Below are 25,367 nucleotides of genomic sequence, written 5' to 3'. Positions count from 1 at the left end.
GCTTGAACTTAATAAAGTGGAACTTTCCAACATCTCTCAAATGCCTTAATTCTTGAGAGGTTCTACTTTGGTTATCTGAATTTCTTGGCTAAAAATTTGCATACTTTTGTATTTGTCCAGTTAGTCTATCTTCACAGTTCTAAGTACTATCACTTCAAGGTCTTGAAGGGTACTCATCAGTAGGTTGAGGGATCTTAGAACTGCCAGATCTTTAATTATGTGAACTTAATGAATTGCAGTTCCATCATAGTTCTTTTATTTCCCAAAGATTATATTAATATTATTATGTAATATAAGTGATGTGACATACTAGCTGATTGGTACCAAGTACCTTGGGAACTTCCTAGTAGAAAAAAGAAATATATTTTTATTTCTAGGATTGATGTATTTGTCATTTTATTAGACTTATCATGTAGCTGTCTTCAGCATCCTCTCTGGAGCAGGGATTGTCCTTTGCCTCATCACATCTTTGACTGTGGAGTGGATGGGTCTCACAGCAGCCAAGAACCTACACCATAATCTCCTCAACAAGATCATCCTTGGACCAATCAGGTACAGCAAAAATAACATTCTTCCTGAAAACCTACATGGCAAAAACCTGTCCTGGTTTTGTAACTAGGAGGATACTCCTGTGAAAAGCTCTTGTAATTGCCCTGTTTTCTTCAAGGCCTCAAAAAGTGAAAATAACTAGTGAAGTGAGGGGGGGGAGGGAAATTCCATGTCAGAACATGCGACATTCTTCCCCCTTTTTTATCTGGCTGAAATGTGTCAGATAGCTGGCACCCCCTTCAAGGCTGGGGTGTCAAGGAAATCCTTGAGTGCAGTTCTAGCTCCAGGTCATCCAGCTCCAACCCTGAGCAATGGGCATGGGATCAAACGATGTGGACACCAAGTTTCTTCTGATGGCCAGGGAGGGGTTCTGTGCATGTCTCTCACAGGCAGCAGGATGGCCAAAAGGATGCCTGCATAATAAATACAGTTATCACAGTTCTTAAACAAGAGTCCTGGTGCCCAGTTCTATGCAGGAGGCTGAGTAGCATCCAGGGACAGGCTGTGATCTTTGGAAGGGATCTTAAATCTTGAGGAAGCGTGGATGAAAGAGCAGGGGGCAAGATGGTAGGTTTTTGGAAGAGGAGACTTAAAAGTTGGGGGGGAGGGGATGATCAAGAGAAGCATTTGGATAGTCAGGATGCAGACATTATGATGTGTTATGTTATTCATATTTACTGCTTGGTTTTAGAAAATGTCTGGACACAGCTCTGTGTTCTGTCTGACTGGGCTTTTTATCCAAAACTGGAATTCCTTTTCAGGTAACTTTTTGTTTTTAATTTGTTCAACAGATTTTTCGATACGACTCCATTGGGGCTAATTCTAAATCGCTTCTCTGCTGATACAAATATCATTGATCAGGTAGACGTATCAATATATTCTGTTTTGTTACATCTTGGCTTTGTAAATTTTCACTCAGCTAATAAGATGATGTATTAAAATATTCAGTAGGGAAAGGCATAGCAAAAACAGGCTCTGGGAATGATAATAGGCAAATTCAAAATAGAAAGTACACAGACATTTGTAGTAATGAGGGCAGGTAACCATTAGAATAAACATGGTGGGAGATGGTGACTCTTAATGTCTTCATATGCAGGCATTGGATATGCTTCTGTTGGAAGATCTGGATTAGCAAAACACCAGATTTTGGGCTCAAAACAGGAAACAGGGTAGACTATAATAACTTTAACTATATGGGAGAATACGTGACAAATAGATGTTCCATCCTGGCTGTAGCACATGTGAATTTAGAGCATTCAGGGAGAGGAAGGGATGCTTTCACTATGGCTGTGAATTAAAATGTTTGGATGAGTAATAATCCTGAATGTAAGAGTGACAGGAACATGAAAGGAAAATTTAGAGGCTCTGAGAAAGAGCATGCTGTTTCTTTAAATATTTGGCATATCAAGAACAATTTTCTCTTTCTTGCCTGTTATATAAATGATGTGGAAATGGCTTCTATTTCCCCGTGATCTTTGAAACACCAACCTTCAGAAAAAAACCTACTGACTCATTTTTTAACCTCTGCACATTTGAGTAGTAGACCCACAGAAGCATAAAGGCTCCTGATATAGAGAGAATACCAATGAGTGCACAGTGGTATCATTCCACTGTCCCTATGGTCCTCTATAGGAAAAGGCGTATCGTAGTACTGCCAGTGACTTTTGCCTTATGTTTGTTTTTTGTTTCACTCTAGCACATTCCTCCTACCCTGGAGTCTCTTACGCGGTCCACCTTGCTCTGCCTGTCAGCCATCGGAATGATCTCCTACGCCACTCCATGGTTCCTTGTCGCTCTTGTGCCTCTCGGGATAGCGTTTTATTTCATCCAGAAATACTTCAGAGTTGCTTCCAAGTACGTATTAAAAAACTGTCCTGAAAATTTCTTCTAAAAAATTTGTACATAAGAATTGTGATGGAATGTGAGGTTATAGGAGCTAGTATAAGGGGAAAATGGCCATGGCGTCCTGCTTCTGATCCTGAGGTATGAGTTTGAGACATACATTGGAGGATGTTTTCAGCTGACCTGACTACAAATGGGGTATTTGGGCAAGTAACGCTAGTTGCATCACTTTTGTACACTGTTGGCGATAGAGTCAGATGAGCATGAAGTTTGTTAATCAACTGAGCCAGCTCACATCTGGTCAAAGCTCCTCTTTGACCTTTTGAGGGTTAGTAGAGAATGGAAAATAACTTCCTGGATTAACGTCATCTTCATATAGGGAAAAAAGTCTCCACAGAAAGTCATTTCAACTGTACAGCAACATTTCTTATTCAGAATGGTTTGCTGGCTATAAAGAGTACCTTTTTTTCAGCAAAAAGAGTGTCATGGTTTCTTAGAGTCATGCTTCTAGTGCTAAATCCATTATATTATTTAGTAAAATATCTTATGCAAGCCATTCGAAGTTTTTTCTTAAATTCAATCAGTCATGCTTTTTTTTTTTATCAGCCAGATTTCTGGCTGGATTTACTCCACTTCCTGATACATAAAAACACCCATCAAGGTGCCTGCTGACCTGCAGGGATGCCAAAATAACCTACCATCATTAGCATCTGTCACTTGTGGCCCTGTCTTTGCAGTATGCACATGGTAAAGCATTAAATGCTGTTTGGTAGCATCCAGTTAAGAGACATGGTGATTTTCAATGGAGCATTCCAGTACAGTTGGCTTAATGGACAATACTCTTATTTACGTAGCCTGAGAAAGAATTGTGTCAGTTATTCCCCTTAAATCAATGGAGCAGGAGGGGCACAGAGCAACATATCAATAATTTGCCTTCACTTTAGCCTCCTTTTCATCAGCTTTCCTCAGAATTTCTGAGGAGATTTATTCATAAGAAAACTTTATAATCAGAATTCACAAAACAGAAATGTCTAATTCTGAAATAATTTGCTTAAATTCGAAAGAATTGTGTCAGTTATTCCCCTTAAATCAATGGAGCAGGAGGGGCACAGAGCAACATATCAATAATTTGCCTTCACTTTAGCCTCCTTTTCATCAGCTTTCCTCAGAATTTCTGAGGAGATTTATTCATAAGAAAACTTTATAATCAGAATTCACAAAACAGAAATGTCTAATTCTGAAATAATTTGCTTAAATTCTCTGAGATTTTTCAGTTGTTCTTTCTTTCCCTACCAGGTTTCCAAACTAATGCTCTACGTGGCGGTACACCAGGCCTCAAGGTGGCTAAGGAATCAGGAGACCTGGTTTTCATTCTTAAATACATTATGTTCTTCTGAGTGTCACCCTGTCCTGCTACACATAGCAGTGCACACCGTTTAAACTTCTTACTTAAAACACACAAAAGTAGGCAAAATCTAATGTATTAGACCCCAGGGAAATACTACAGTTTTTCTCTGTGATATACATATGTGAGAGTAAAGTCTCCATCTGTCTCCAAATCTGGTTTTCTCACATGCTGTACCAATAGCCATACCATGCAAGCGAGCGAGAAGTTGATCACCCCTATAGGTCAGCACACACACCCACATGCACCCATTGGCTCTGCAATCGCTGATCTTCTGCAAGTCCATAACAACCTCATTCATTTTATTCCCTTACAGTTTTCTGAGAAAATCTGTTTCAGCAAGTGCTTTTTTTTAAACCTGTTTAAATTAAAATCTTTTAAATCACTTGTGAAGCATCCAGGGTTGACTTGTGTTCTTTCAATCCACAATAGAAATTAATAAATCCAATTTATTTCTAGAAAAAATAGTCTTGGGAAATGCAGGATGAAGGAATAGCTTCAGCCAGTATTTATAACTTACTTGCATGCAGTACTTTCCAGGCATATAAGCTTCACTAATTTTTAGAAATGCAAATATTTACAATATTTCTTGCAGCACTTTGACTCTTTGTTGTATTTTCCATTACATCTCTCAAAAACTTCTGTATATTTTCCATCATAAATTTGAAAGAGAGCGTACTTATCATCAAAACATAAGCAGCAAATTCAGTTCTGTATACTGTAACATTCAGCATCATGGAGCAGTTATTTCTCCTGGCCTATCTAATACAGTGTGCAAACACAGTAGGATTTTAATAACGAGTTTAAATATCTAATGATCTGGCCTCTCTTCTGTTTATATAACTGGCTGCTATGCCAGAGTATTACAGAAAGATGTATTCGTCTCTGTGGTTGGGAAAACATTCCTGTTTCAGGAGACTGGAACTTTTTAGACTTAAATATCATCGCTCCATGCAGGTCTTGAAAATACCATGGCTGAATAATTGAGGAAATTTCTCATTCATATTATTTCTCTGTCAGTGCTGTCTCTATTTTAACCAATGTGATAATGTTAACACTACAAACAGGTGGTCTGCTACAGTCTGTTATATTTTACATTCAGCATGTCGTGGTACTTACAGATACTCAAAATGAGGCAAAGTTTATAGAGAAAGGCACCCTTTTTGTTAGGCCAGCTGATACATACAGTTGCATTAAAATAGATAAACTTGCAGATACACAAACTCTATTTTATATCTGATGTAAGAGCCACAAATAACATGCTATAAAGTTGAAAATCAACTGTTCTGAATTTAAGTTAATTATATTAATTATATTAATAAATTAGAATGTTTGAGAATAAAATGTATTTAGGATCTGGCTAAAATGGACAGCAGGTTTTTATCCAGGAGAGGTGTGATAATGTCATTACCGCTGTGGGACAAAGAGAAGCTTAGCTGTGACCAAAAGCTAGATCTGTGGAGGTGGCTGGGAGATGATTCAAAGGCTCCTATGGCAAAAGAGAAATGTGATATTCTCATGTCAGTGTCTTTCTATACTATAGAAATACTATTTTGTGCGATCCTGGAAAGAGTATGTGCAATACAAAAATGTCTATTCTTGTCTGTTACGCAGTAAAATTTCCACAGACAGAGGTGTTTACATTGTAATGGCTGCCTGTTGTTTTTCGTACTCCCAGGGACCTCCAGGAACTTGACGACAGCACCCAGCTACCTTTACTCTGTCACTTCTCTGAGACAGCTGAAGGCCTTACCACCATCAGAGCATTCAGGTCTGTAAAACAAATTATTAGAGAGGCTTGGGTTCTGCTCTGGCCAGTGCAGCTTGTTGGACCATGTCTGAGGGCAAATTATTGGATTTGGTAGACTTTAATTAAGCTATCTCAAAACAGGGAAGAAATTTTTGTTTTCCTGTTGCTTTGCCACATCTCTAAACATTTGTGCATATTTTCAGTAACACGCTAATTTATCTGTATTGGTTTTCCACTGAATGGATGATGACTCTTTTAGGATACAGTATTTAAACTTTTAAGGTGTTTAGTTTAACCATGCCTTACTTGGACAGCAGGGAGCTCTCCTTTGCCAGGCAGGCACAGGCATCACTTCTTCAGACCCCTCCACTATATCCTACAAGCTGTGCTATTCAAGTGCCCCTGAATCATCTCTGTATTTAACCCACTCCTCAGGCAGGAAACATCATTATAGTACTTTCCAACTGAAAGTCAGTAGGCAACTAGAGGGACTTTCCAAGAAAACTATGGCAGAACAGAACTTGATCTTAATATTGTAAAACCTAGCCTTGTCAATCAAAACCGAAAAATAAATTCCAGATGATTCAGAGAATTTTTCCAACCATGCATGTATTTTTTTTCTCTACTTACTATATGAAATATAAGCCAAATTCTCCTTGTGTATGCACTACATTGTAGCTGGCATGACTCTGTCAAAGTGCCAGCTTGATGTTGTCCCCCAGTAAGTGTAACTTGCACTCATTCTGTACACTGTAGAATTTCAAACCGGTGTGGATCACGCTGCAGTGCTATTTACACACGTATTTGATCAGCTTAAGACTGCTTCATCTAGCTTTAGACTTCAAGCTAGCTTTAGGACCTAGGCTATTAGTTCAGAGTGCTGCGGTAAGTTCTGTGGCAGGACAAGCAAAAATGTGGCTGTGTTGAAGAGGTGTGAGCCAGTGTCAACAAGAAATGTTGTAACAAGCTTTATCAACCAGAATGATGTATTGAAACAGTAAGTCATAATTAAGGCCCGATGCTGATGTATGCTGTGTGCTTCCTGAGAGGTTCAGAGTGGCCTTTCATCACGTTATCTCCTGAGAAGGATGAAGGAGCTTAGCACTTCTTGGGAGTCGTTCAACTCTTCTTTACCTTACAAAACAGCAATGTGGGCTTGGGTGGCAGAGAGCAAAAGGCAGCCCTAGGGAAGGACTAGGCATCGTAACCATCACTTGAATTTTCCAGGATCTCTGGTGCTAATCAAAGCCGTTTCATTTCCCTGTCTGTGCTCCACTGTCAACCAAACCTGAAGTCTCCAGTGTTTTTTGTCAGCAAGCTCGTATTTACTAATAGTCCTGTTAGTCATTCTCTGCAGTCTGAGTTCAGTATGTTCCAGGATAAAATAGAGCAGGTCCTCACATAACTTACCACAAAGTAGTACAGTTGGATGAGAAAGCGATTTCAGTGACCTTTGCTGTTTGTCATCTGACAGGATAAAAGTCTAAAACTGCCTAGAAGATGAGCTGGACATGGATGAAAAGATACAGATTGAGCGTGTCAGATTTTCCATTAGGAAAACAGGAGTTTTGCTGCCAGAAAGGAGACAAGCAGAATAGTCAGTGCATCTTTGCTCCTCCCCGCGTCATTACTGTTACCAGTTGCTGTTTTGGGGAGGTTGCTTGCCATGTTTACAAGCTGTGCAGAGGGAAATAAAGTATCAGTGGGAAAAGGCAAAAAAAAAAAGAAAGATGTTTCTGGCAGAACAGGGGTTACAGGTGCTTCACAGCAGGGCCCTGAGACTTTAAAATGGAAGAGCTTGCCATGATAAAACAGACCATAAGCTGCTGAATGAAGTTCAACTAGTTTATTCAAGTGAGGGTATTTAACAGGCAGTAGAATATGAAATGACGAAATGGCTTCCGTCTGACTGCAGGTCATACCTAAAGTACTGCAAGGCGCCATGAATTTAATACGCTTACAGAGATTTTCCCCTCCTCTCCCAAAGCATACCTCGGCTCTTAGGCGCTCTGACATCCTTGCACTGGTTTTTAAACGCGACGGGCATTACGTGGGGGAGAGAGAAACAAGTGACAGTGGAGGTTACACCGCTCATTTTTGTAATTCAGAAATTACCTATAGCTCTCCCTCACTGTAGTTTTCCGAGTTGCTTAGGCAATGTGTGACTGGCTGAGAAAACAGCTGAGCTGCGTAGCTGAAAGGTATTGATCTACCGATCAATCTACAGTCTACATTAGTTGAAACCTTAGAGATGTCACTCCTGTTGAAGACTCCTGCAGCTGGCCAGGTAACTTCTGAAATCAGTTTTTAAGCTGACAGGTGAGCCCTCTGCTCTTGCTAGTGGCTTGTGAGGAAGAAGCGAGGGGCCACGGCAGCACTCACCTGTGAGAGGACTGGAGGGCAGCAGCAGCCACCGTCCACAGCTATGAAAGCGGATGTGCTCTGGGGAGTTAACACCTGTCCCTAGCACCCTGGCACTGCAGTCTCTTCGAGGGGACAGGCTCTGATCCAAAATCTAGTCCAACATAATTGCTTGTCAAACAAATTCCTCCCCATTGTACGTGTAGCTCTGCCTGGTTAAAGAAAGCCCTGGCAGCAAGTACGGGTCCTTGGGGAAGAGTTTTTAACCCAAAGTTTGGCAAAAGCAGAAGGGCAAAAAGTTTTGGTTTGGGGGGAGGGGAGGAAGAGGAGAGTTTAATGCTTCATCCTTTTGTGCATGAGTGTGTAATGTGTTGTAATATAACAACTTTGCTCTTGGCAGGCACGAAGCCAGATTTAAACAACGTATGCTGGAACTAACGGACACGAACAACATTGCCTACTTATTTCTGTCGGCTGCCAACAGATGGCTGGAGGTCAGGACGGTACGTTCAGTTTAGTCCCAGCCACGGTTTTGAAACCTTGGAAGCAAACAGAGCCTTTGCCTGATGCAGAGAAGATAATAATGAGAATTAATCTTGCAATGAGATTATACACACTGTTTCTTAAAATAGATCAGGATTGTTTATGTTAAGCCCATAGGGTTTTTTCAGCTTTCTTGGCCAGGAGTAAGAAAATACAAGTCTCCCTCATCTTTTGCTGTTGTGATGTCTAGCGTCTGAAGAGAGTGCAAGAACAAACATTTACATAACTTGAAATAAGGCTTTCTCTACTACTGTGCAGCGTCTGCAGACCTGCTGCAGCAGGAACTTTCAAAGCAGAGCATGGCTTTTTAGTAGTTTTGTGAACTGTGCCATCATTCTGCCAGGGCTGGTTTAGGCACCACGGAGCTTCCAGGTCCTGAGGTCTCTCTCCAGCGACAGGTTTAATCCCACAGCTGTAATTTAAAGCCCTCCTTTTCACTGCCCTTACCGCAGCTGTGAGGCCATACTGTTTGTGATTTTTACTGTTCAATATCACGAAAGATGGCAGAACTAGACTCCAACTGAAAAACAAATGACAGCAGGGCACAACACAGCCACTGCCAGTGAGACAGGCTGCTGGCTTTCATGGGGCCTCTCCAGGGACAGCACATGAGGAACTCTCCTGAGCTGCAAGGCAAGAAAAGGAAAGCAAAGTAACTGTGATTTCCTTATTCACCTGACACTAAAAGAGCAATGAATAAACAGAGCAGTGACCTGATTCTAGACACAAATAGTAACAGGCATGATTAATCCTCACATCAAAGGCTATATCCTCACCTTCGTTTCCTGGTACGCTGGTAGAGCAACAAAGTTGTGCTCCATTTCTTATGATGGCAAAGCTTTCCCTTGTGCATGAAGCTTTCAGCTTCCTACAGCATCCAAGATCAAACTGAACTTGCTTCCAAACCAAAAACAGATAAATAACAGAGCAACAACCAATCCTGGAATAAGCTGTGGCAATGCCGGTTAATGTCTCTCAGTCTTAGACTTGCTTACATGCGGAATGAATTTGATCCAAGAATATGCATCGCTTCGTCATAGCATTAGAAATAATGTGGTCTTGCCAAGGAATAGTTCATTTAGCTCTGCCTAGTGGCACAGTGGTACTAATATCACTCAAAAGTTTGTTGGATTTAATAGCAACTGTGAAATCCTGTCCCAGCTGCTGATGGAGACTCGAGACCATTGTGCTTCTACTTCCCTCTAGATGTTAAGTTCAAGTCTGTCATTGGCTCACCAACACTTTTTACAGACAGATGAACTAGGCAGCCCTCATTTCAAATTTCAGAAGGAAAGATTCCAGGCAGGATATTATCAGACAGGAGGGAAAAAATGGATGGAAAATGCTAAGCCTGTAATCCAAAGTAAATATAATGCAGGGAGCAGTGGGATAGTGCCTACACCAGCAGTCTGGCACCTTAACAACTACATGAGATCACATGTGGCTTTCACTTCAAAACTGAGGTACACATCAAGAAGATGGGTTCAAGCTCCTGCAAAGCTTGTGAGAAGTCAGATTTTTCTAATACAGCCTACACAGCAATTTCTGTAAAGCAAGTCATCACCATGCAACAGAGCTGAGATCCTTCAGGTATCTACCATGGAATCACTCTGAAACTCAAAGTGCTGTGGCAGGAGCAAGGCTTAGTAGCTCATTTGCAGCACCACAACTACACAGCTATACTGCTTTCAGAGTCCACACTGCCAACACCCACATGCTGTTTCACTGCAGGCTGTGAGTGTATAGCAGGCTTAGGGATGCCTTCACCATGCACAGTGTCCCATTGCCTGACATAGACACTGTATGTCAGTCTGCCCACTTGTGCCAATAAAACATGTGCATGACCTGTATAAATTCTACCAAAATTCTTCATGGACTTTGTGAAGTCACTGATACTTCTCTTTTTTGGGGAGGCAAATCCATGTTTGAGAAGACCTGAAGGAGAGTGGAGAGAGTGGAATTGATTTGTTTTAGTGATAGGAATTAGGAGTGTCATTGTTATGCCATTCTTATGATTTTTTTTTTTTTTATGTGCTCATTAGATTTTTTGATACCTGCTCTTTTTGGGGTGGCCACAACGAGGTACCCTAGCCCAAATGGATTTGCAGAAAATACTGGCCTGTTTCACTTGTGTTCAGCAAGTTCCTTTAGAGTGTTTCAGCTTGGGCATCACAATGTATGACCTTTTCCAGGAAAAGCAAACCAGAATTAAGAACTAGGTGTCAGTATAGAAATAATCCTCAGTAAAGTGAACCTGCTGTGCAACTAAAGAAATTTTCTTGTTGCTGCATTTTAATATTGCCTAGAATCTTTCTCTCCTCCTCTCTCTTGTTCCAGGATTACCTTGGTGCTTGTATAGTTCTGACTGCGGCTGTCACTTCCATCACCGAAGGGCCTAACTCGGGGTTTGTGGGGCTAGGTCTCCTGTACGCTCTGACGGTATGTACCAAGGCAAAGAGTAAGAACTTTCAGACCAACATATTAATTTTATAATATTTTTAAAAATACATATACATGGTTATCTTCCAGCTTTCTTAATCTTGAAAAAAACAATCTTGCAAATAATGGATTTGAGCCAAAGTTGAGAGAGTTCAGGGCAACTTGGACTTGCTTCAGGTTTTATGAGCCAATTAAAAAAACACGTCCATTCCCAGGCCCTGCGTGCTCCCAAGCAGAGCAGGAAAATTAAAAATGCGTAAGAGGACCTGCTGTGCACTCTGTTTTGCACAACACAGTGTTGGTTCCGCCTGTATATGGCAAAACCTGCCAGAAAATACTGTTCCACAGACTGTCATAACCTGGGTAATTTTTAACCGAAGAACAAATAAAATAATTGCTGAAGAACCAGAAATACCAGTTCTGCCTTTGGAGGGAAACTACTCAGATGTCCAATATTGTCCATGCAATTCTGAATGGATTTGGCGATTGGGACCTTTGGGGCTGGTAGGCATGGTTCATCACGACAGGTAGCAGTAGGAAAGCAGGGGAGACGGGGTTAGGAACGATGAGGTTTTGGTGGCATGCTAGCCAATTCATTTTGACTATATCACTAGCACTGAGCTATTTGAGCTGAGTCACGGAGAAGGAACAGTGATTTAGTGTACTAAGCTATAAGAGAGGCTGAGCACAGAGTGAATATGATCACCATAGAGAGTAGAAATATCACTGAATTAACCACGAAAGTGGGGACAAAAGCAGGGTGAAGATAGTGGCAGGAAGAATTTTTAAAATCATGGTTGGCACGGCAAAAACGTGGCTGCTTTATGGCACTGGTGTGAGGGAGGGATATGGGCATGGGTCTGACACTGAGATTTGGCTTTGCACGTAAATGCTGTCGAGCCCGTGGTTACAACAGAAAGTTGTCGGCAGCTGCCTTAGGGTGGCCTTAGATCCCCTTTGTGCTGCTGTTGCAGCAGTGTGAGAATCTGCCAGCAACTGAGAATCAGTCCCAGTGCTTCAACTTCACTCTGAAAACATTCCTGGTAATCCTGCTTCATTAGCAGAGATCTGAAAGCGCCAAGATGTCTGCATCATCTTTGGCTTCTTTGTATTTAGTCTGTACTTGCAAACAGATCATTAGTGTAAATTAGCCATGTGCTGAAGTCTGGCATAGCAGAGGAAAAACTGCTGTAGTCACCAAGTGATTACCTGTCTCTCTCCTGCCCCACAATAACACTGATGAAACTTGGAATGCAGTTGGATCATTACCTGTGTCCCCTGACACAGGTTTTTGTATCATTTCTCTTTGGAGCTAGGAGAGGGCTGATGTTTGGACCCGGATGAGAGCAAACTGTTTGTACCAACATTGTGTTTACAGTAAAGATCCATGAGCTTATTCTCTCCCTTTGTATAAACACTGCCAACTCCCTTGCACAACTGCGATGAAGGTTGAAATAATGGGTAGAGCCCTTTGCACGCCAGGCTCTGTTATCAAATCTGCCAGATCTATGATTGCAGCCTGCTACTCCGCAAGCAGCAGTTCTGCAGAGTGTTTAGCTTATCTGCAAACGTACCCATTTCCGTAGCTTCCCGACTCAAAACCTGGACACAGAATGAGCGGGTTTCTGAACAACGAAGAAAATACTTCACACTACACCCTAGAATAACTCTGTCTTAAGGATAAAACAAGCAACTAAATCCCCTAAATTGACAACAAATGTTACTGCTGAATCTCAGTGAAAATTATTTACTGTATGCCTATTGCATCAGTATTAGGTAAGTGGAAAAGAAGTGGGGCTGAGTGATGTATTCGTACTAAACTTCTTATTTGGCAAATTCAGCAAATCTCCCACAAATAAATGACAAAACCTTTCTCTGAATGTGTTCGTGTATAGGATGTTTTCACTGTCTAAGTTAAGTTTCTAAACCTTTATTCAGGCATGTAAAGTATCTCAGTTTTTAAAGGTGCTCGGCAATCAACTGTTCCTAATAACATCAGTTTTTCTTTTTTATATGAGCACCTAAATACAGACTTAGGAACCTACATTCAGTAAATTGCTTTACAATTTTCAGCCTTAAATAGTCAGTCCTGACTAGACATCAGTTTCTCTAAGCTACTGGGTATTGTTAGACAACTAATTTTCAACTATTATCTACTACAATTAATAGATTTACTATCGATTAAATCCTTTTGATTACAAAGGGAATAAAAACAAAGAAGAAAACACCATTGAGCTGATAATACATTATTTCTCACCTATTTCTATGTTAAGAAACTCACATTTTCCACAGAGAAGGAGAAATGAATTATCTAAATATGTACAGAAGGAAACAGAAATGAAATACCCATCAAATCTTTTCAATATATTTGCAAATAGTAAATTTTCTTAATCTTTAGTTGCAGTCTCTGAGAGATTAGAAATTGCAATATTTCCAAACAGTGCCTCCAATTCTGATTTTTTCTGTGTTTGTGTGCTGATAGAAAATGCCTTTCAGTACTGATTACTAGATGCTGAGAACAAGAGATTGCCTTAATCAGTCACATCTTCAGACTGTAGGTACAACCTTTCCATAGTTCTCCTTCAAAAAACAAGGATAAGAATACTGAGCATTAATTACTATGCCAGGGTTGTTTGTGTTGGAGTATGACTGGCTTATTACGTATTTGATGCTGTTGCACTGAGTCTTGAACTGTTGTAACGTCAATAAGAGACTCACTGTGCTGAGTCAGGCCAAAGGCTATTACAAATTTATCCAACCTTTATTTGCAAACAGGGAGATGAACAGACAGAAGGCTGAACCCTGTCCTTGTTTTCATTTTGTGATGCAGATAACCAACTATTTGAACTGGGTCGTGAGGAATCTGGCTGATCTGGAGGTGCAGATGGGTGCAGTAAAAAAAGTGCACAGCTTCCTGAACATGGAGTCGGAGAACTATGATGGCTACTTGGGTATTGCAGTCTAATCTTTTTGGGTTTTAATGTGGTAATGTGAAAGCACGGTAGACTTGGTCATGTAAAATGTATATGCCTCTTTGGCCAAAATCTGTTCTCATTGACATGTAGGAACTCCCACTGATGTGAGTGACAAGGATAGCCAAAAGCAGCTATGAAATATGTAGCCCATGACAGTCAACATTAAAAAAGCCCTACCAAGCACCAGGGAGGCAGAGCATGGCCCTGTAGTACCATCAGAAAGTACTAGGGCACAGTTATAGATGGGATGAACAAAATATCCATGCACCTATTCAAAAAACAAAAATATGGATAAAAATTAGAAATGCACTATCAGTCACATGCTTCAAAATCTCTGATCTTTGCAGCAAATGGGGACTACAGGGGCATGTTAGCAATGGGACCTCAGCAACTCTTCCCTGAACTGCACATTGCTGTTCATACTCCACATATTTCAAATTGGCTTTGATTGGTACTTTAGAAGTGCTTGAAGTGCAAGGCCAAAAAAACTCGCAGGTCTGCAAGCTTCCCTGGAAAGTCAAACCCCTTAGTCTGGAGACAAAACCTGGCTGCGTATTCGCAAATCAGGATGAAATATGAGCTGTAATAATGTCAACAGCTGATGTTGTAAGGCAGTAACAACATTCTTGCTTGCACTGCCCTTCCTGTGCCGGTTACTGACCGAAGAAGATGTTAATGCTGCGCTGACGCTACATTCTTTGCTCGTTTGGCTTCTCCCCGTTTCATTGCCAAGAGCCACTTTAGCATTTGCCCTCTCGTCTTATGTGTGGAGATCTGGAAGCTAAGTGCTAATGTACCCGCCAGGCAGTTCCCAGCTCCCCCTCAGCAGGGAAGTGGGACTCCATGTCTCGAGTGGCTGCAGGAAGGTCCACAGACAGGAGAGAGGGGGAAAGGGGAATGTCATAAAGGGTGACCCTCTGATAGCATTCGTTTTGGTTTGTTTTTCTGTAACTACTTCAGATCCTTCTCAAGTCCCCAAAGACTGGCCCCAGGAGGGGGAAATCAAGATTGAAAATTTGTGCGTTCGATATGAAAACAACCTGAAGCCTGTTCTTAAGCATGTTAAGGCGTATATCAAACCAGGACAAAAGGTATCATGTCAAGCAATTGCCTATCATCCCCATTCTGGAACAGATCTTTCTTTATTGTGTTTTCTTTTCTAAGGTGGCAGAAGAGCAAGAATAACAACAATTTGCAGTGACAGCTACATACATTGATGGTCCTCTCTGAGGTCCCTGGGCATGGGTCAAGAAACTTACACTGAGACATCTTATTCTTGGCTGGGATCAGTTTTCCTTCCGAGAGTCCCACTTCTTTCCAAGTCCATCTCCCTCACACAGAGTGAGCCTAGGTGGCCAGATGAGATTAGATGAACACCAAACTGGAACTGAGTAAAAATGCAAGAATATCTCACATTTCAGCATATAGTGCCATTCGAGTCCAGGTCAAAATGCTGAAGTTTTAAAAATGTTCCTGGGACAAGTCCTCACAATGCTGAGAGGCAGAAAAAAGGAGTGTTCTTGCCATGCTCTTTTGGTTTTTCCCTGGTGTCTGCCACTGGCCGTTGGGAAGGACCTTTCTTCTCACCAGTAGGGTAGTCCAGTCCAGCTTTCGCAAAAGGACTGCAGGTCTGATTTACAGCTTCCCTCTATAAGTAATGTCTTGCTTTCTTTTGCAGGTTGGGATCTGTGGTCGTACTGGCAGCGGCAAGTCATCCCTGTCTTTGGCGTTCTTCAGAATGGTGGACATATTTGATGGTTAGTTTTGACTGGAGTATGTTGTCACTCCTGACCTGCTCCCCCCTTATTTCTTCAGAAGAAGCAAGGAGACTTTTTGATAGTTTATATCTTGGCTCTCTGGCTCTGAAGATACTTGGTTAGAATGGGGCTTGTTACGCCTGATCCTTCAAAGTACAAAGTGTCCTATTGTGAGTAGCGCTTGGTTCTTCCAGGAAAGGTTACGCACACATTATACTTCCAGTTTTTTTAAATTTTTTTTGCGTATGCTCTGACAAAACAATATGTTATTTTTGAAATAGAAGGAAAAAATATGCAACTCTCTGGAGCCTCTCTAAATTTCTCCCTAAAGAATAACTGCATTAACTTATGATAGCTGTCAAAATGTTAGCAGAATAGAAACTAGAACTTAACAAGTCCCTTCCCTTGATATTTATTTTTTATTTTATTGTGATTTCCCACAACTACAGCAGAAACTGACTGAAGGTTTTGGAAACATTTTGCTATGTTTTCACTCCTGCAGTATTTCACTCTCCCAGCTAATTGGAATGAACTGGTATGCAGCAATATGCACTCTGGCATATATAATACATATACATGGGTACCATTGCAGGAATATGGAAACCTCCTGGAGAGTCATCTTTTTATTTCAAAGATTTCCATGTTTCTAATTTAGCCATTGCACGTGAAACGTTTGCTAGGGAAACCCCAGTAGGATGCGAGAGGATAAGTAAATCTGATGCAGCTAATACTTGCTTTTGTTGTGGTTCTGTGCCTATATGTATCTATGGTAATAGGTTTCTGATTCATGACCAGGGTTCCTGGATATATATAAATAGTGCAAACAAATAATAGTTATATTTATGGCCAACTTTAAGTTTCCTTCTACTTTAATTTCTTTCTGTATCTTTTCTTTGTCTGTTCCTTCTGTATGCCTGATTTTTCCCAATGGGAATGCCTAAGTCTTTTCTAACCAAGCTCTGTTTATCCTTTGTGCATATCCCTCTCTCTCTGTCAGCTAGACCTATACTTGGCCTCTACACTGGTCCACTTCTGGGTGGAGTCGTGGCTCTAATAAAAGTTACATAACAAGATTTCGAGTAACTTTACTGGAGCCAGATTTCATTCATGTTGTCCATCTTGGTTTCTTATGGCTCTGTTATTTCTTTGAATTTGTATGGGTTCCATGTTACTTCTTTCTTTGTTCTTCAGTGTTTCCCTTTTCTTGCCCTCTGTTCAAACAACCTCTCATTTCTCTTCTGTCTTGCTTGGCTGCCCCTCATTACTTTCCTGGTTTCCTAACTCCTCTCTAATTTACTTTTTCCCTTAAGTCTCCTCATCTGCTCTTCTCTTTTCCTTCAACACCCTGGCTTCTATCAAAAATGCATTCCCCTATTCCCAACGCATGCCATATTAATTTTTCTCTCGTTAGTCCACCTCATCTTCTGCTAACCTTCTCTCATGTCCTCATTTGTGAAGGAAAGGAATTGCTTAAGTTTATGCAACCACCAATGTCTCATGCTGAAGTCTTATGACCTGATTCAGACTTTCTAAAAGTCTGAAAACAATTGGACTTTGCACCCTACAGATGAAATCTTGGTTCCTCTGAACTTCTAATAAAAGCATAAGACTAATGGAAGTCCTGCTCGGTGGAGATTAAGTCTTTCATCGGAATAGGGCCATATAGAGTAATCTACAAAATGCAGTATCATGGCAATTGGGAATGACAGAAGAGGCATATGTGCACAGCTTTGAATATCCATGTATTTGCCAGATTCCTTCTGCCCTTCTCACCCTCTTCTTCTTACAGAGCAGCAAACCAGTCTTTCTTTCTTGTACGTTTCGCCCATCTCCCTCGCCTGAATATCAGCAGTTGCCATACCCAGCACATCATAAATCAGATTTTCAGATGAAATCCATATGCTCATTGACCTGAAGTAGTGACTAGAAAAGGAAAAATCCTCTTACTTTACCAAGTATCCCAGCTGTTACAGCAACTTCTTGTCAGGGAATGAACTATTAGGTTAAGGAGTGATTAATAGGACTGCTTCCAGTAATCCTACGCTAGCAGAACAGTATGTGGCTAATTCACAACCAAATACTCAAATGAAACTGAGCTGTGGGAACCAGCATGAATGGTATTAAAACAGAGTAGGACATCCTTTTTGTTCTTCTGATCTGCCTCGTGTTAAAAAGTAAATGCTACCCCATTTCTTCTAGAGTTCAAAGGATAGTTTTGGCTCCTAATGTACAGGTTGCAGATACATACATATATTATGCAAAAGAAATTGTGCACAATCTCAAATTAAATATCTTCTGCAACTGTTAAAGTCAAGGGGAACAGAGAAAGGCACAGGCCGTGGCTAATTACATAAGTTGCTCTCGTTCTCGCTCTGTTTGGCTGTAAAGCTCAGGTTGCCCCATAATAAACTATCCTTCTGGTTCTATCATTAATCACATAGCATGGAAGCCACGTATTTCCTTTAAGAGAAGGTGAGGGGACAAAAAAGAAAGAGACCAAGGCAACAGTGTCACTAATAAGCTGGGTTCCCTCTGGCTTGCATTGCTACATATATTCATCTTCCCCATGTTTACATAACGGTGCTGAGAGATCGCAGAGGCACGCTGCCCCATCACCTGGAGCCCAGCCCAAACTAGCTGTTTTCTCTTTCTGTCTGCTACCTGCAGATCACATGCTTTGTGCAATTCCCTCATATGTCTTCTGTATGTTGTTTTAAACAGGGAGGATAGTGATTGACGGAATAGACATCAGCAAATTGCCTCTTCATACTCTCCGTTCCCGACTCTCCATTATTCTCCAGGATCCAATATTGTTTAGTGGCTCCATCCGGTAGGTGTATGCCATCTGGGGGTGACCATTGCATGGCGTGTTTGTGATGGGCACTGGGGAACAGGAAGGGATGTAAAAGGGAACGAACCTTCTAGCTCAGTCCAATCTGTCTACACAGTCTGTCCAAGGGAAGTCAATGCCAAAATGTTCCTTTGCAGAAGACCTGAATGAACTGTAATTGCAGTAACAAGACTCCTGTTACGGTTTTCTTTGCAGCTTTAATTTGGATCCAGAATGCAAGTGCACTGATGATAGACTCTGGGAAGCTTTGGAGATCGCTCAGTTGAAGAACATGGTCAAGTCATTGCCAGGAGGCCTTGGTATGTCTGAACCAAGTCTCTGGGAACATAGGCCAATAATGAGCACGCACACGTATAAATAGATACATGGGATCTTACACTCTGAACCATCATGTAGGAGTTGACAGGCACCTAATGAATATTCTGTCTCTATGCTAGACAGAATATTCTTACTAAAAAGCTGAAGAGTAGTCTGGTTTTCCACTCATTGCAGAAAAATACTGCAGCACCTCAGCATCATAGTGGGGTGACTAGTCAGCAAAGAGTTAAAAAAGAGCAGTTTTACCTCCGCTCCTTCAGCAGAATCTGACTCTGCCAGCAGAGCTGTAGCTCTTGTCTAGAACACTGACAGAGCATTTTCCTTATCATTTCAGATCTGGTTCACAAAGGAAACTCACATATTTCCTTCCATATTAAGTGTATTTCATATTACTAGTTAGCAGCCTACCAGATTTGCTAACTATTTGTGCCAGATATTTGCTTAATGATATATATTGGTCCTTTCCCAAGAAGCTGTGCTCACTTTTCTTGGTATGACTCCATTACAGTGTTCAGTCAAGATTATGCTTCTTGGCTTTTACAGGGATTTTGCTTGACCCTGGAATAGTGCACAACCAAAGCTTTCACGGTGCCCACTCAAAGTCTCTGGGTCCTGACTGTATGAATATACAGCATTTCAGTGGTGCAACATTCAAAGTAACTGATTTTATTACAGATGCAATGGTAACAGAAGGAGGAGAGAACTTCAGCGTAGGGCAAAGGCAGCTTTTCTGTCTGGCCCGAGCCTTTGTCCGCAAGAGTAGCATTCTCATCATGGATGAAGCCACAGCATCTATTGACATGGCCACAGTGAGTATAGCAATTAGCACCATCGATGCATGGATCTACTAGGAAAGGAGGCATCATATTCCCTAAATGTCAGCCATGAGATGTCTTTAGCAGAAAAAACTGACAGCTTTTTTGCCTTTCTCTTGTGTTTGGTTTCAGCCGTTGCTGTTGATGTGTTTTGGGGATTGATGCCTATGGTGAGGGGAAAAAAGACAAAATTAAATGTTTTAGAAAATGCCCTGTGTGGCATTTCATTACTGAGAATCTGGTGCACAGACCAGAGATAGTATGGAATATGGTCCTCTCTCTTATGTGCTTGAAGACACATGAATTAAAATATAAAAGGATGAAGTAACTGAAGTAAGCCTTTTCCTTTGATAGGAGAACATTTTGCAGAAGGTTGTGATGACTGCCTTTGCAGACCGCACAGTTGTAACAATAGCGGTAAGTATTGATGCCAGCAAATGCTCTCTTTCCTCATTCCTCAGGCAGTTAATCTTGCCTTTCACCAGTTAAACATCATTATATAAAACTAAAAACATCAAAAAATAAAACTAAAACACAAGGTTAGAATATTCCCAGATACTAGAGCAAGTCAAGACGCATACTATCAACCTGAAATTTTGCAGTAAATGCTATCTTGCAAATGGGCCAAACTAAAACACTTAGATCTGTAGAAGGATTTTACAGGTCAGAATATTCCCAGATACTAGAGCAAGTCAAGACGCATACTATCAACCTGAAATTTTGCAGTAAATGCTATCTTGCAAATGGGCCAAACTAAAACACTTAGATTTGAAGAAGGATTTTACAGGGAACTTCAGCATCTACACTGTTTCCAAGAAAATTTGAAGTCATTCTCACTAAAAAATTGAAACCAAACCCATGGGTTAAACCATTATTGAAAGTTGCATCAAAATCTAGATTTGAATTTTGCCTCTGGAGTCTGTGCATGTATAGTGTCTACTATCATGGCACAAATTTATAAAAGGAGCTGAGATTTCAAAAGCTTGTTGGTGTGGTTTCTCAAGTTGGGTTATCTTTTCTTTCAGAATAAAAAGTTGGTTTTTTGATAAAGGTTTTAAAAATTGGAATCAATGGGAATTGCTCAAAAATGAGTATCTGTTCAATTAAGGGTTTATGATATTTTTTCCTGTTTTTCTGCCATTTCTAGTGCTCAAAAGTTCCATATATCTGTGCAGCTATGCACATGTATGTGCATACATATACATGCATACGCACGCACACGCATACGCAGTGTTTCACCTTGTGACGGCAGGCTTACTCAACAAACAGATGTTTTATCCACCAGATAAATACGTGTTTCAACAGCTGTTTCATTTGCTTTGTCTGGAATCCAGTCCTGCGGTTAGAGATTAGAGCTATGCCTCCTGGACTCTTGTTTCAAGTCTGTCAGTGACTAGTCTGTGTCAAGCAAGCCACTTAACCTAGCTCATTTACAATAGGCTCTGAGGTTCTTGGATGTGTAAATGCTGAAGATGCTAGCAGTAAGCATATGCTCCTTCAGTTACGTGCCATTCCAATTTTCAGTATTGTCCTTCTGACTGAAATCTCACTTTTCTTTTGCTTTGCCTTTCCAAAGTCGGTGTCTCACGCAACATGGCACGCGTTAATATTTAGCTTTCCTCACAGAGTTGACTTCGTTTCCTTCCTCTCTTTTCATGGCTGATCCTTCCTTCACCCACCTGTTTTTCTTTTCTTTTTTCCAGCATCGCGTATCTCACATCTTGGACGCCAATATTGTCCTAGTCCTTTCTGAGGGCTTTCTAGTTGAATGTGACACTGCCTCAAACTTACTCCTCAAAGAGGACGGCCTGTTCACCACTTTGGTGAAGACTCACAAGTAGACTCTCTCAGTCCACACTGTTCACGAGACTTCTGGCTCTTTGGTAGTTATTTTTACCTCTTTAGTTTCCTTTCACTCTGCTTCCTTTCCACTGCACAACTTCTGAGACGACAGTGCAAGAAGGTGTTTATTGTGTGGTTCCTGGGTTTGTTTAATTTCATGACTATTTATGCTAATCATATTTAACTAAAGCTTAGGCGGGCAGCTAACATTGAATCTACAACGTTAGAGGAATCCACTCCATAAAGTAATCCCTGACCTTCAGCCTTTATATTGAAATATCACACTTGTAGAGTTCATCCTGTCTATACCTGCCTGGCTGTATTCATACGGCATTGAAATCAAACGCAGCCTGGTTTCATCCCTGTTGCCTATGGGGCTAAATATTGCCTGTACCACGCACAAATTTAATCTTAGAGGGAGCTAATTGATTTACAGAAGGAGACAGCCCAGGAGTGCCCTAAGATAGGTGCAGAGCAGACAGTCAGGGTACAGAGCCCAAGGACGCTAAGCCACCTGACAGGGCAGGCACACCCAGGATGTTTCTCACACATATTTCCTAAAGGAGAAGATGTATTTCAGTGACACCGTACGATTTATTCCAACAGCTGTGCTGCCCATAATGGCAATTAGCGGACTGAAAGTGAAGTGCATGCTTAAGTATTTTCAGGCTTGGTGCCAGAGGCTGTAAAGTAATTGGAGATCTCTTCAGATTAAAGATATAGTACAAGGACCTACTCCAAATACCACTGTAAACAAGGATAGCCTTTCACCAACTTGGTATGCCTTGCATTAGGCCCATTAATGAACTGCAGTGACAATTATCATAACGAAAACTTCCGTATGCTTTTCTTTACGGCAGCATCGGGTTCACACCATCCTAACGGCAGACCTGGTCATCGTCATGAAGCGAGGGAACATTTTAGAATATGATACGCCTGAGAACCTACTTTCTCAAGAAGACGGCATCTTTGCTTCATTTGTCCGGGCTGACATGTGAAGAATCGCATGATGCATTTTAATAGCTTATTTTTAAACAAATGAAATGCAAATATTTTCTATTCAATGTAACATCACTTTTATCTTTTTTTTTAGAGCGTCTTTCTTCACACGTCCGTCTTCCAAAATAATAAAACCTATTGCAATACACGTATGCCTCAAAGCAATAATAATGTCACTTCATTCAAAAGCTATTAAACTTCACACACACACAGAGGCAGAAGTTTTTATTTCCTGGGAATTTGGCATTTTCCTTAGACTTTTTAGTGACTTTATTTTCTTCTATAGAGAGCAAAAGAATGCACTGCTCTTATAAACTGCATATGCTATGCTGGAACCAGCAATCAAATCGTGCAGTTTGTCAAGGAAATGAGAGATCCCCAGAAGCATTGTGTCCCCAGAGGGGAAAAATGAAAAAAAAAACAAATCCGAACCCGTAACACTTGGGGCACTCTGCTGCATTCCAAAGGCATAAACTTTGCTCTTTAAGTTGTAGTGGAGGAGCAGTGAATGAGGGAAAGGAATTTTATCAGAAATAAGGAAATTCTTCCTGTCCTTCACTTTAGTTCGCACACAATAGTTGGCACAGTACTATTTTTCAGTGTAATGATGACTTCCCTACAGCCAATTCCTAAAACCATTTGTTCTGCAGACTTTCTTCAGTCAAAGATGCAAATCATCCTATAATTATGCATGCTTTGATAGGCTTCTAGACGAATTTTGTACAATATCTTAAGACTTTGTATTAAAAATAATCTGAATTTATAAACTTGATATTAGCCAATCTTTTAAACATGTCCACTAAAATATTCTACATAAAATGGCATGTAATTAGCCAACCACTAATCGTTTTGTATGTCTTTAGTCCTTCACATTATTTTTTATCCTGGGACAACCTTTCTTTTCCTTACACATTTTTGGCATATGTCTAAACCAGATCTAGTCCAAGAAGGTATGATTTTCAAATTATTTCTGTATCTTCAAGAATTTAGATACATATTTACATCATACAGCTTTGAAATGGTTACCTGCACTTGACTAATGCATATGGCTAGATTCTGAACCATGACAACTCCACAATGGGCACTAAACCTCCAGAAGGAGTTTCACAGGCACTTTCAAAGGCAAAGCTTGAGACATCAGCTTCACTAATAGTATTCAGTGTGATTCTTATTCATCTATTGCTATAAGATTTAGGAAGAACATGAGGTGCACTTAAGCCTCTTTCTAGTGTAATGAAAAGAACATAAGGCACAGTACTTGGCAAAAAAAAAAAAACAACGATGAATTTTGGAGAAGTTGTAGGACTTAAAATTGGGATTACATTTAGTCTAGCAGTGTAAAAATGATACAGTGGTTTATCTTTTTTTTTTCCCCCTCATCTTAACTATTGGAAATAAAAGCTCCGTGACACAACTAAACAAAAAAACTCAGTCTGGAACATTCTATGAGGGGAAGTACTTCTGCGATTTCCCTGTCTACTGCTGTGAAAAGTTTTTGCTCTTTTCTGGATTAATTCCCTGTGTTGAACTTTGTCATACAAAGAAAATAAAAAAATAAAGCAGATGTTTACAGCAGAAGTGCACGTTGTTACACAGATTTCAGAGCCAGAAGGCCAAAATCATTCTTGATTTAATTTCATTGTCCTCAGTGAAAAGCTAATTGGATTCATTGCTGTCAGACTCAGCCAGTATGAAGATGAAGTACACATAACTTTTATCTGTGTATCTTTGATGACGATGCAATCCTGATTTATTTCAAGTGGTGCCAACTAGTTCAGTGAGATCCCGGTTCCCACTACATTAAATGGCTGCCGTGGGCCTGGGATTGTGTCAGGTATCTTGTAATACTTAAGAGGGGCCAATAATTAGCACCTCTTTCCTCTTACGTATGTCCCAGAGCCATTACAGGAGTAAGAAGCACCTTCTTTGCTCATCCATCCCTCCAGAGCTATAGAACTTAATGCTGCTGTTGAAACACGTAGAAAAGAAAAGAGATTACAGGCTGAGAAAAACCTACCAGCACGTTTTATTCATTTTGATGGAAGTGTGCAGGAATATTGGCCCTAGTATTGCGTTAACCATGGTCAAAGTGTTTGATGATTGCTGTAGCATATCCCCACAGCTGCCTAGCAGGTTTAAAAGCACAATTTGATTCCTGAAGCAATTAAACCTATTCAACATACACAAATCCCAAGAGAGACAGCAAACATAAACCAACTGCTATAGACGTACCAGATCTCCTCGCATTATAGCCACTGTGCATATGACGTTATATACTCACCAAGGGCTTAGACTGAACTTTGCTTTTTTGTGTTTTCTGCTAATGGAGGAGGGTGTTCCCAACAGTCACACAGCTGTTTTGTTACTAAGAAGGATGCAGAAGGGATGAAGTCTTTGAAACAAATTTCTCTTAATGTCACGTAAAGGTCTTAAATGTCTCCCCTTTAGGAACAGTTTCCTTAGGCTGTGGCGTGTACATGGCAAAGGAAACATCAGCCTGGAGATTTTGCTTCTTTGACTCTTGTCACATTCCCCTTCTGCTGGTCAGCCCTTATTCTCTTGCCACAGCCTTCTTGCTTTTTTTTCTTCACCATCTCATTATATCATACCCTCTTTGAGGCTCATGCTTGTATCCCTGAATGCTCCTTACCCTGCCCGTGGCCTCCCACTCCTTCCTGATTTAGCTCCGTACCCTCTGCTCTGTTTCCTCTCTGACACAGCTCTGCACTCGCTCTCCTCTCCCCCTGGCCTTCTCCAGCTTTCTGTCGTAACAGCCCTCCTTTCCAGGGGGACCCTTACTCTGGTGTCATCATGGTTTGGGGTTGTGGTTTTTTCCCAAGCATTAAACTAAACAAGCTTTCATTATTGCAATGTTATGCACTAGAACTATTAAGTTCTTCCTTTTACAAAGGAGCTTTGAA

General features: G+C 40.8%; 1 protein-coding gene across 1 annotated transcript in view; it reads left to right on the top strand.

The window, feature by feature from the left end:
- Positions 1-22,827, top strand: part of LOC104069790 (ATP-binding cassette sub-family C member 9) — a 75,887-nt gene extending 53,060 nt beyond the window's left edge. The window contains exons 26-39 of the mRNA XM_009576827.1: positions 404-552; positions 1,341-1,410; positions 2,246-2,403; positions 5,475-5,567; positions 8,308-8,410; positions 10,788-10,889; positions 13,720-13,840; positions 14,825-14,955; positions 15,543-15,621; positions 18,343-18,451; positions 18,668-18,771; positions 19,466-19,599; positions 19,960-20,022; positions 22,308-22,827. Coding sequence (XP_009575122.1) covers positions 404-552; positions 1,341-1,410; positions 2,246-2,403; positions 5,475-5,567; positions 8,308-8,410; positions 10,788-10,889; positions 13,720-13,840; positions 14,825-14,955; positions 15,543-15,621; positions 18,343-18,451; positions 18,668-18,771; positions 19,466-19,599; positions 19,960-20,022; positions 22,308-22,445 — 1,554 coding nt within the window. The 3' untranslated portion in view covers positions 22,446-22,827. The remainder of the gene's footprint in view (positions 1-403; positions 553-1,340; positions 1,411-2,245; positions 2,404-5,474; positions 5,568-8,307; positions 8,411-10,787; positions 10,890-13,719; positions 13,841-14,824; positions 14,956-15,542; positions 15,622-18,342; positions 18,452-18,667; positions 18,772-19,465; positions 19,600-19,959; positions 20,023-22,307) is intronic.
- Positions 22,828-25,367: the final 2,540 nt, after the last annotated feature.

Source organism: Fulmarus glacialis, unplaced genomic scaffold (genome assembly GCF_000690835.1).
Source record: "Fulmarus glacialis isolate BGI_N327 unplaced genomic scaffold, ASM69083v1 scaffold35504, whole genome shotgun sequence".
NCBI classification, from domain to species: domain Eukaryota; kingdom Metazoa; phylum Chordata; class Aves; order Procellariiformes; family Procellariidae; genus Fulmarus; species Fulmarus glacialis.
The sequence above is the reverse complement of the archived record's forward strand: the minus strand, read 5'-3'. Positions and strand labels throughout refer to the sequence as shown.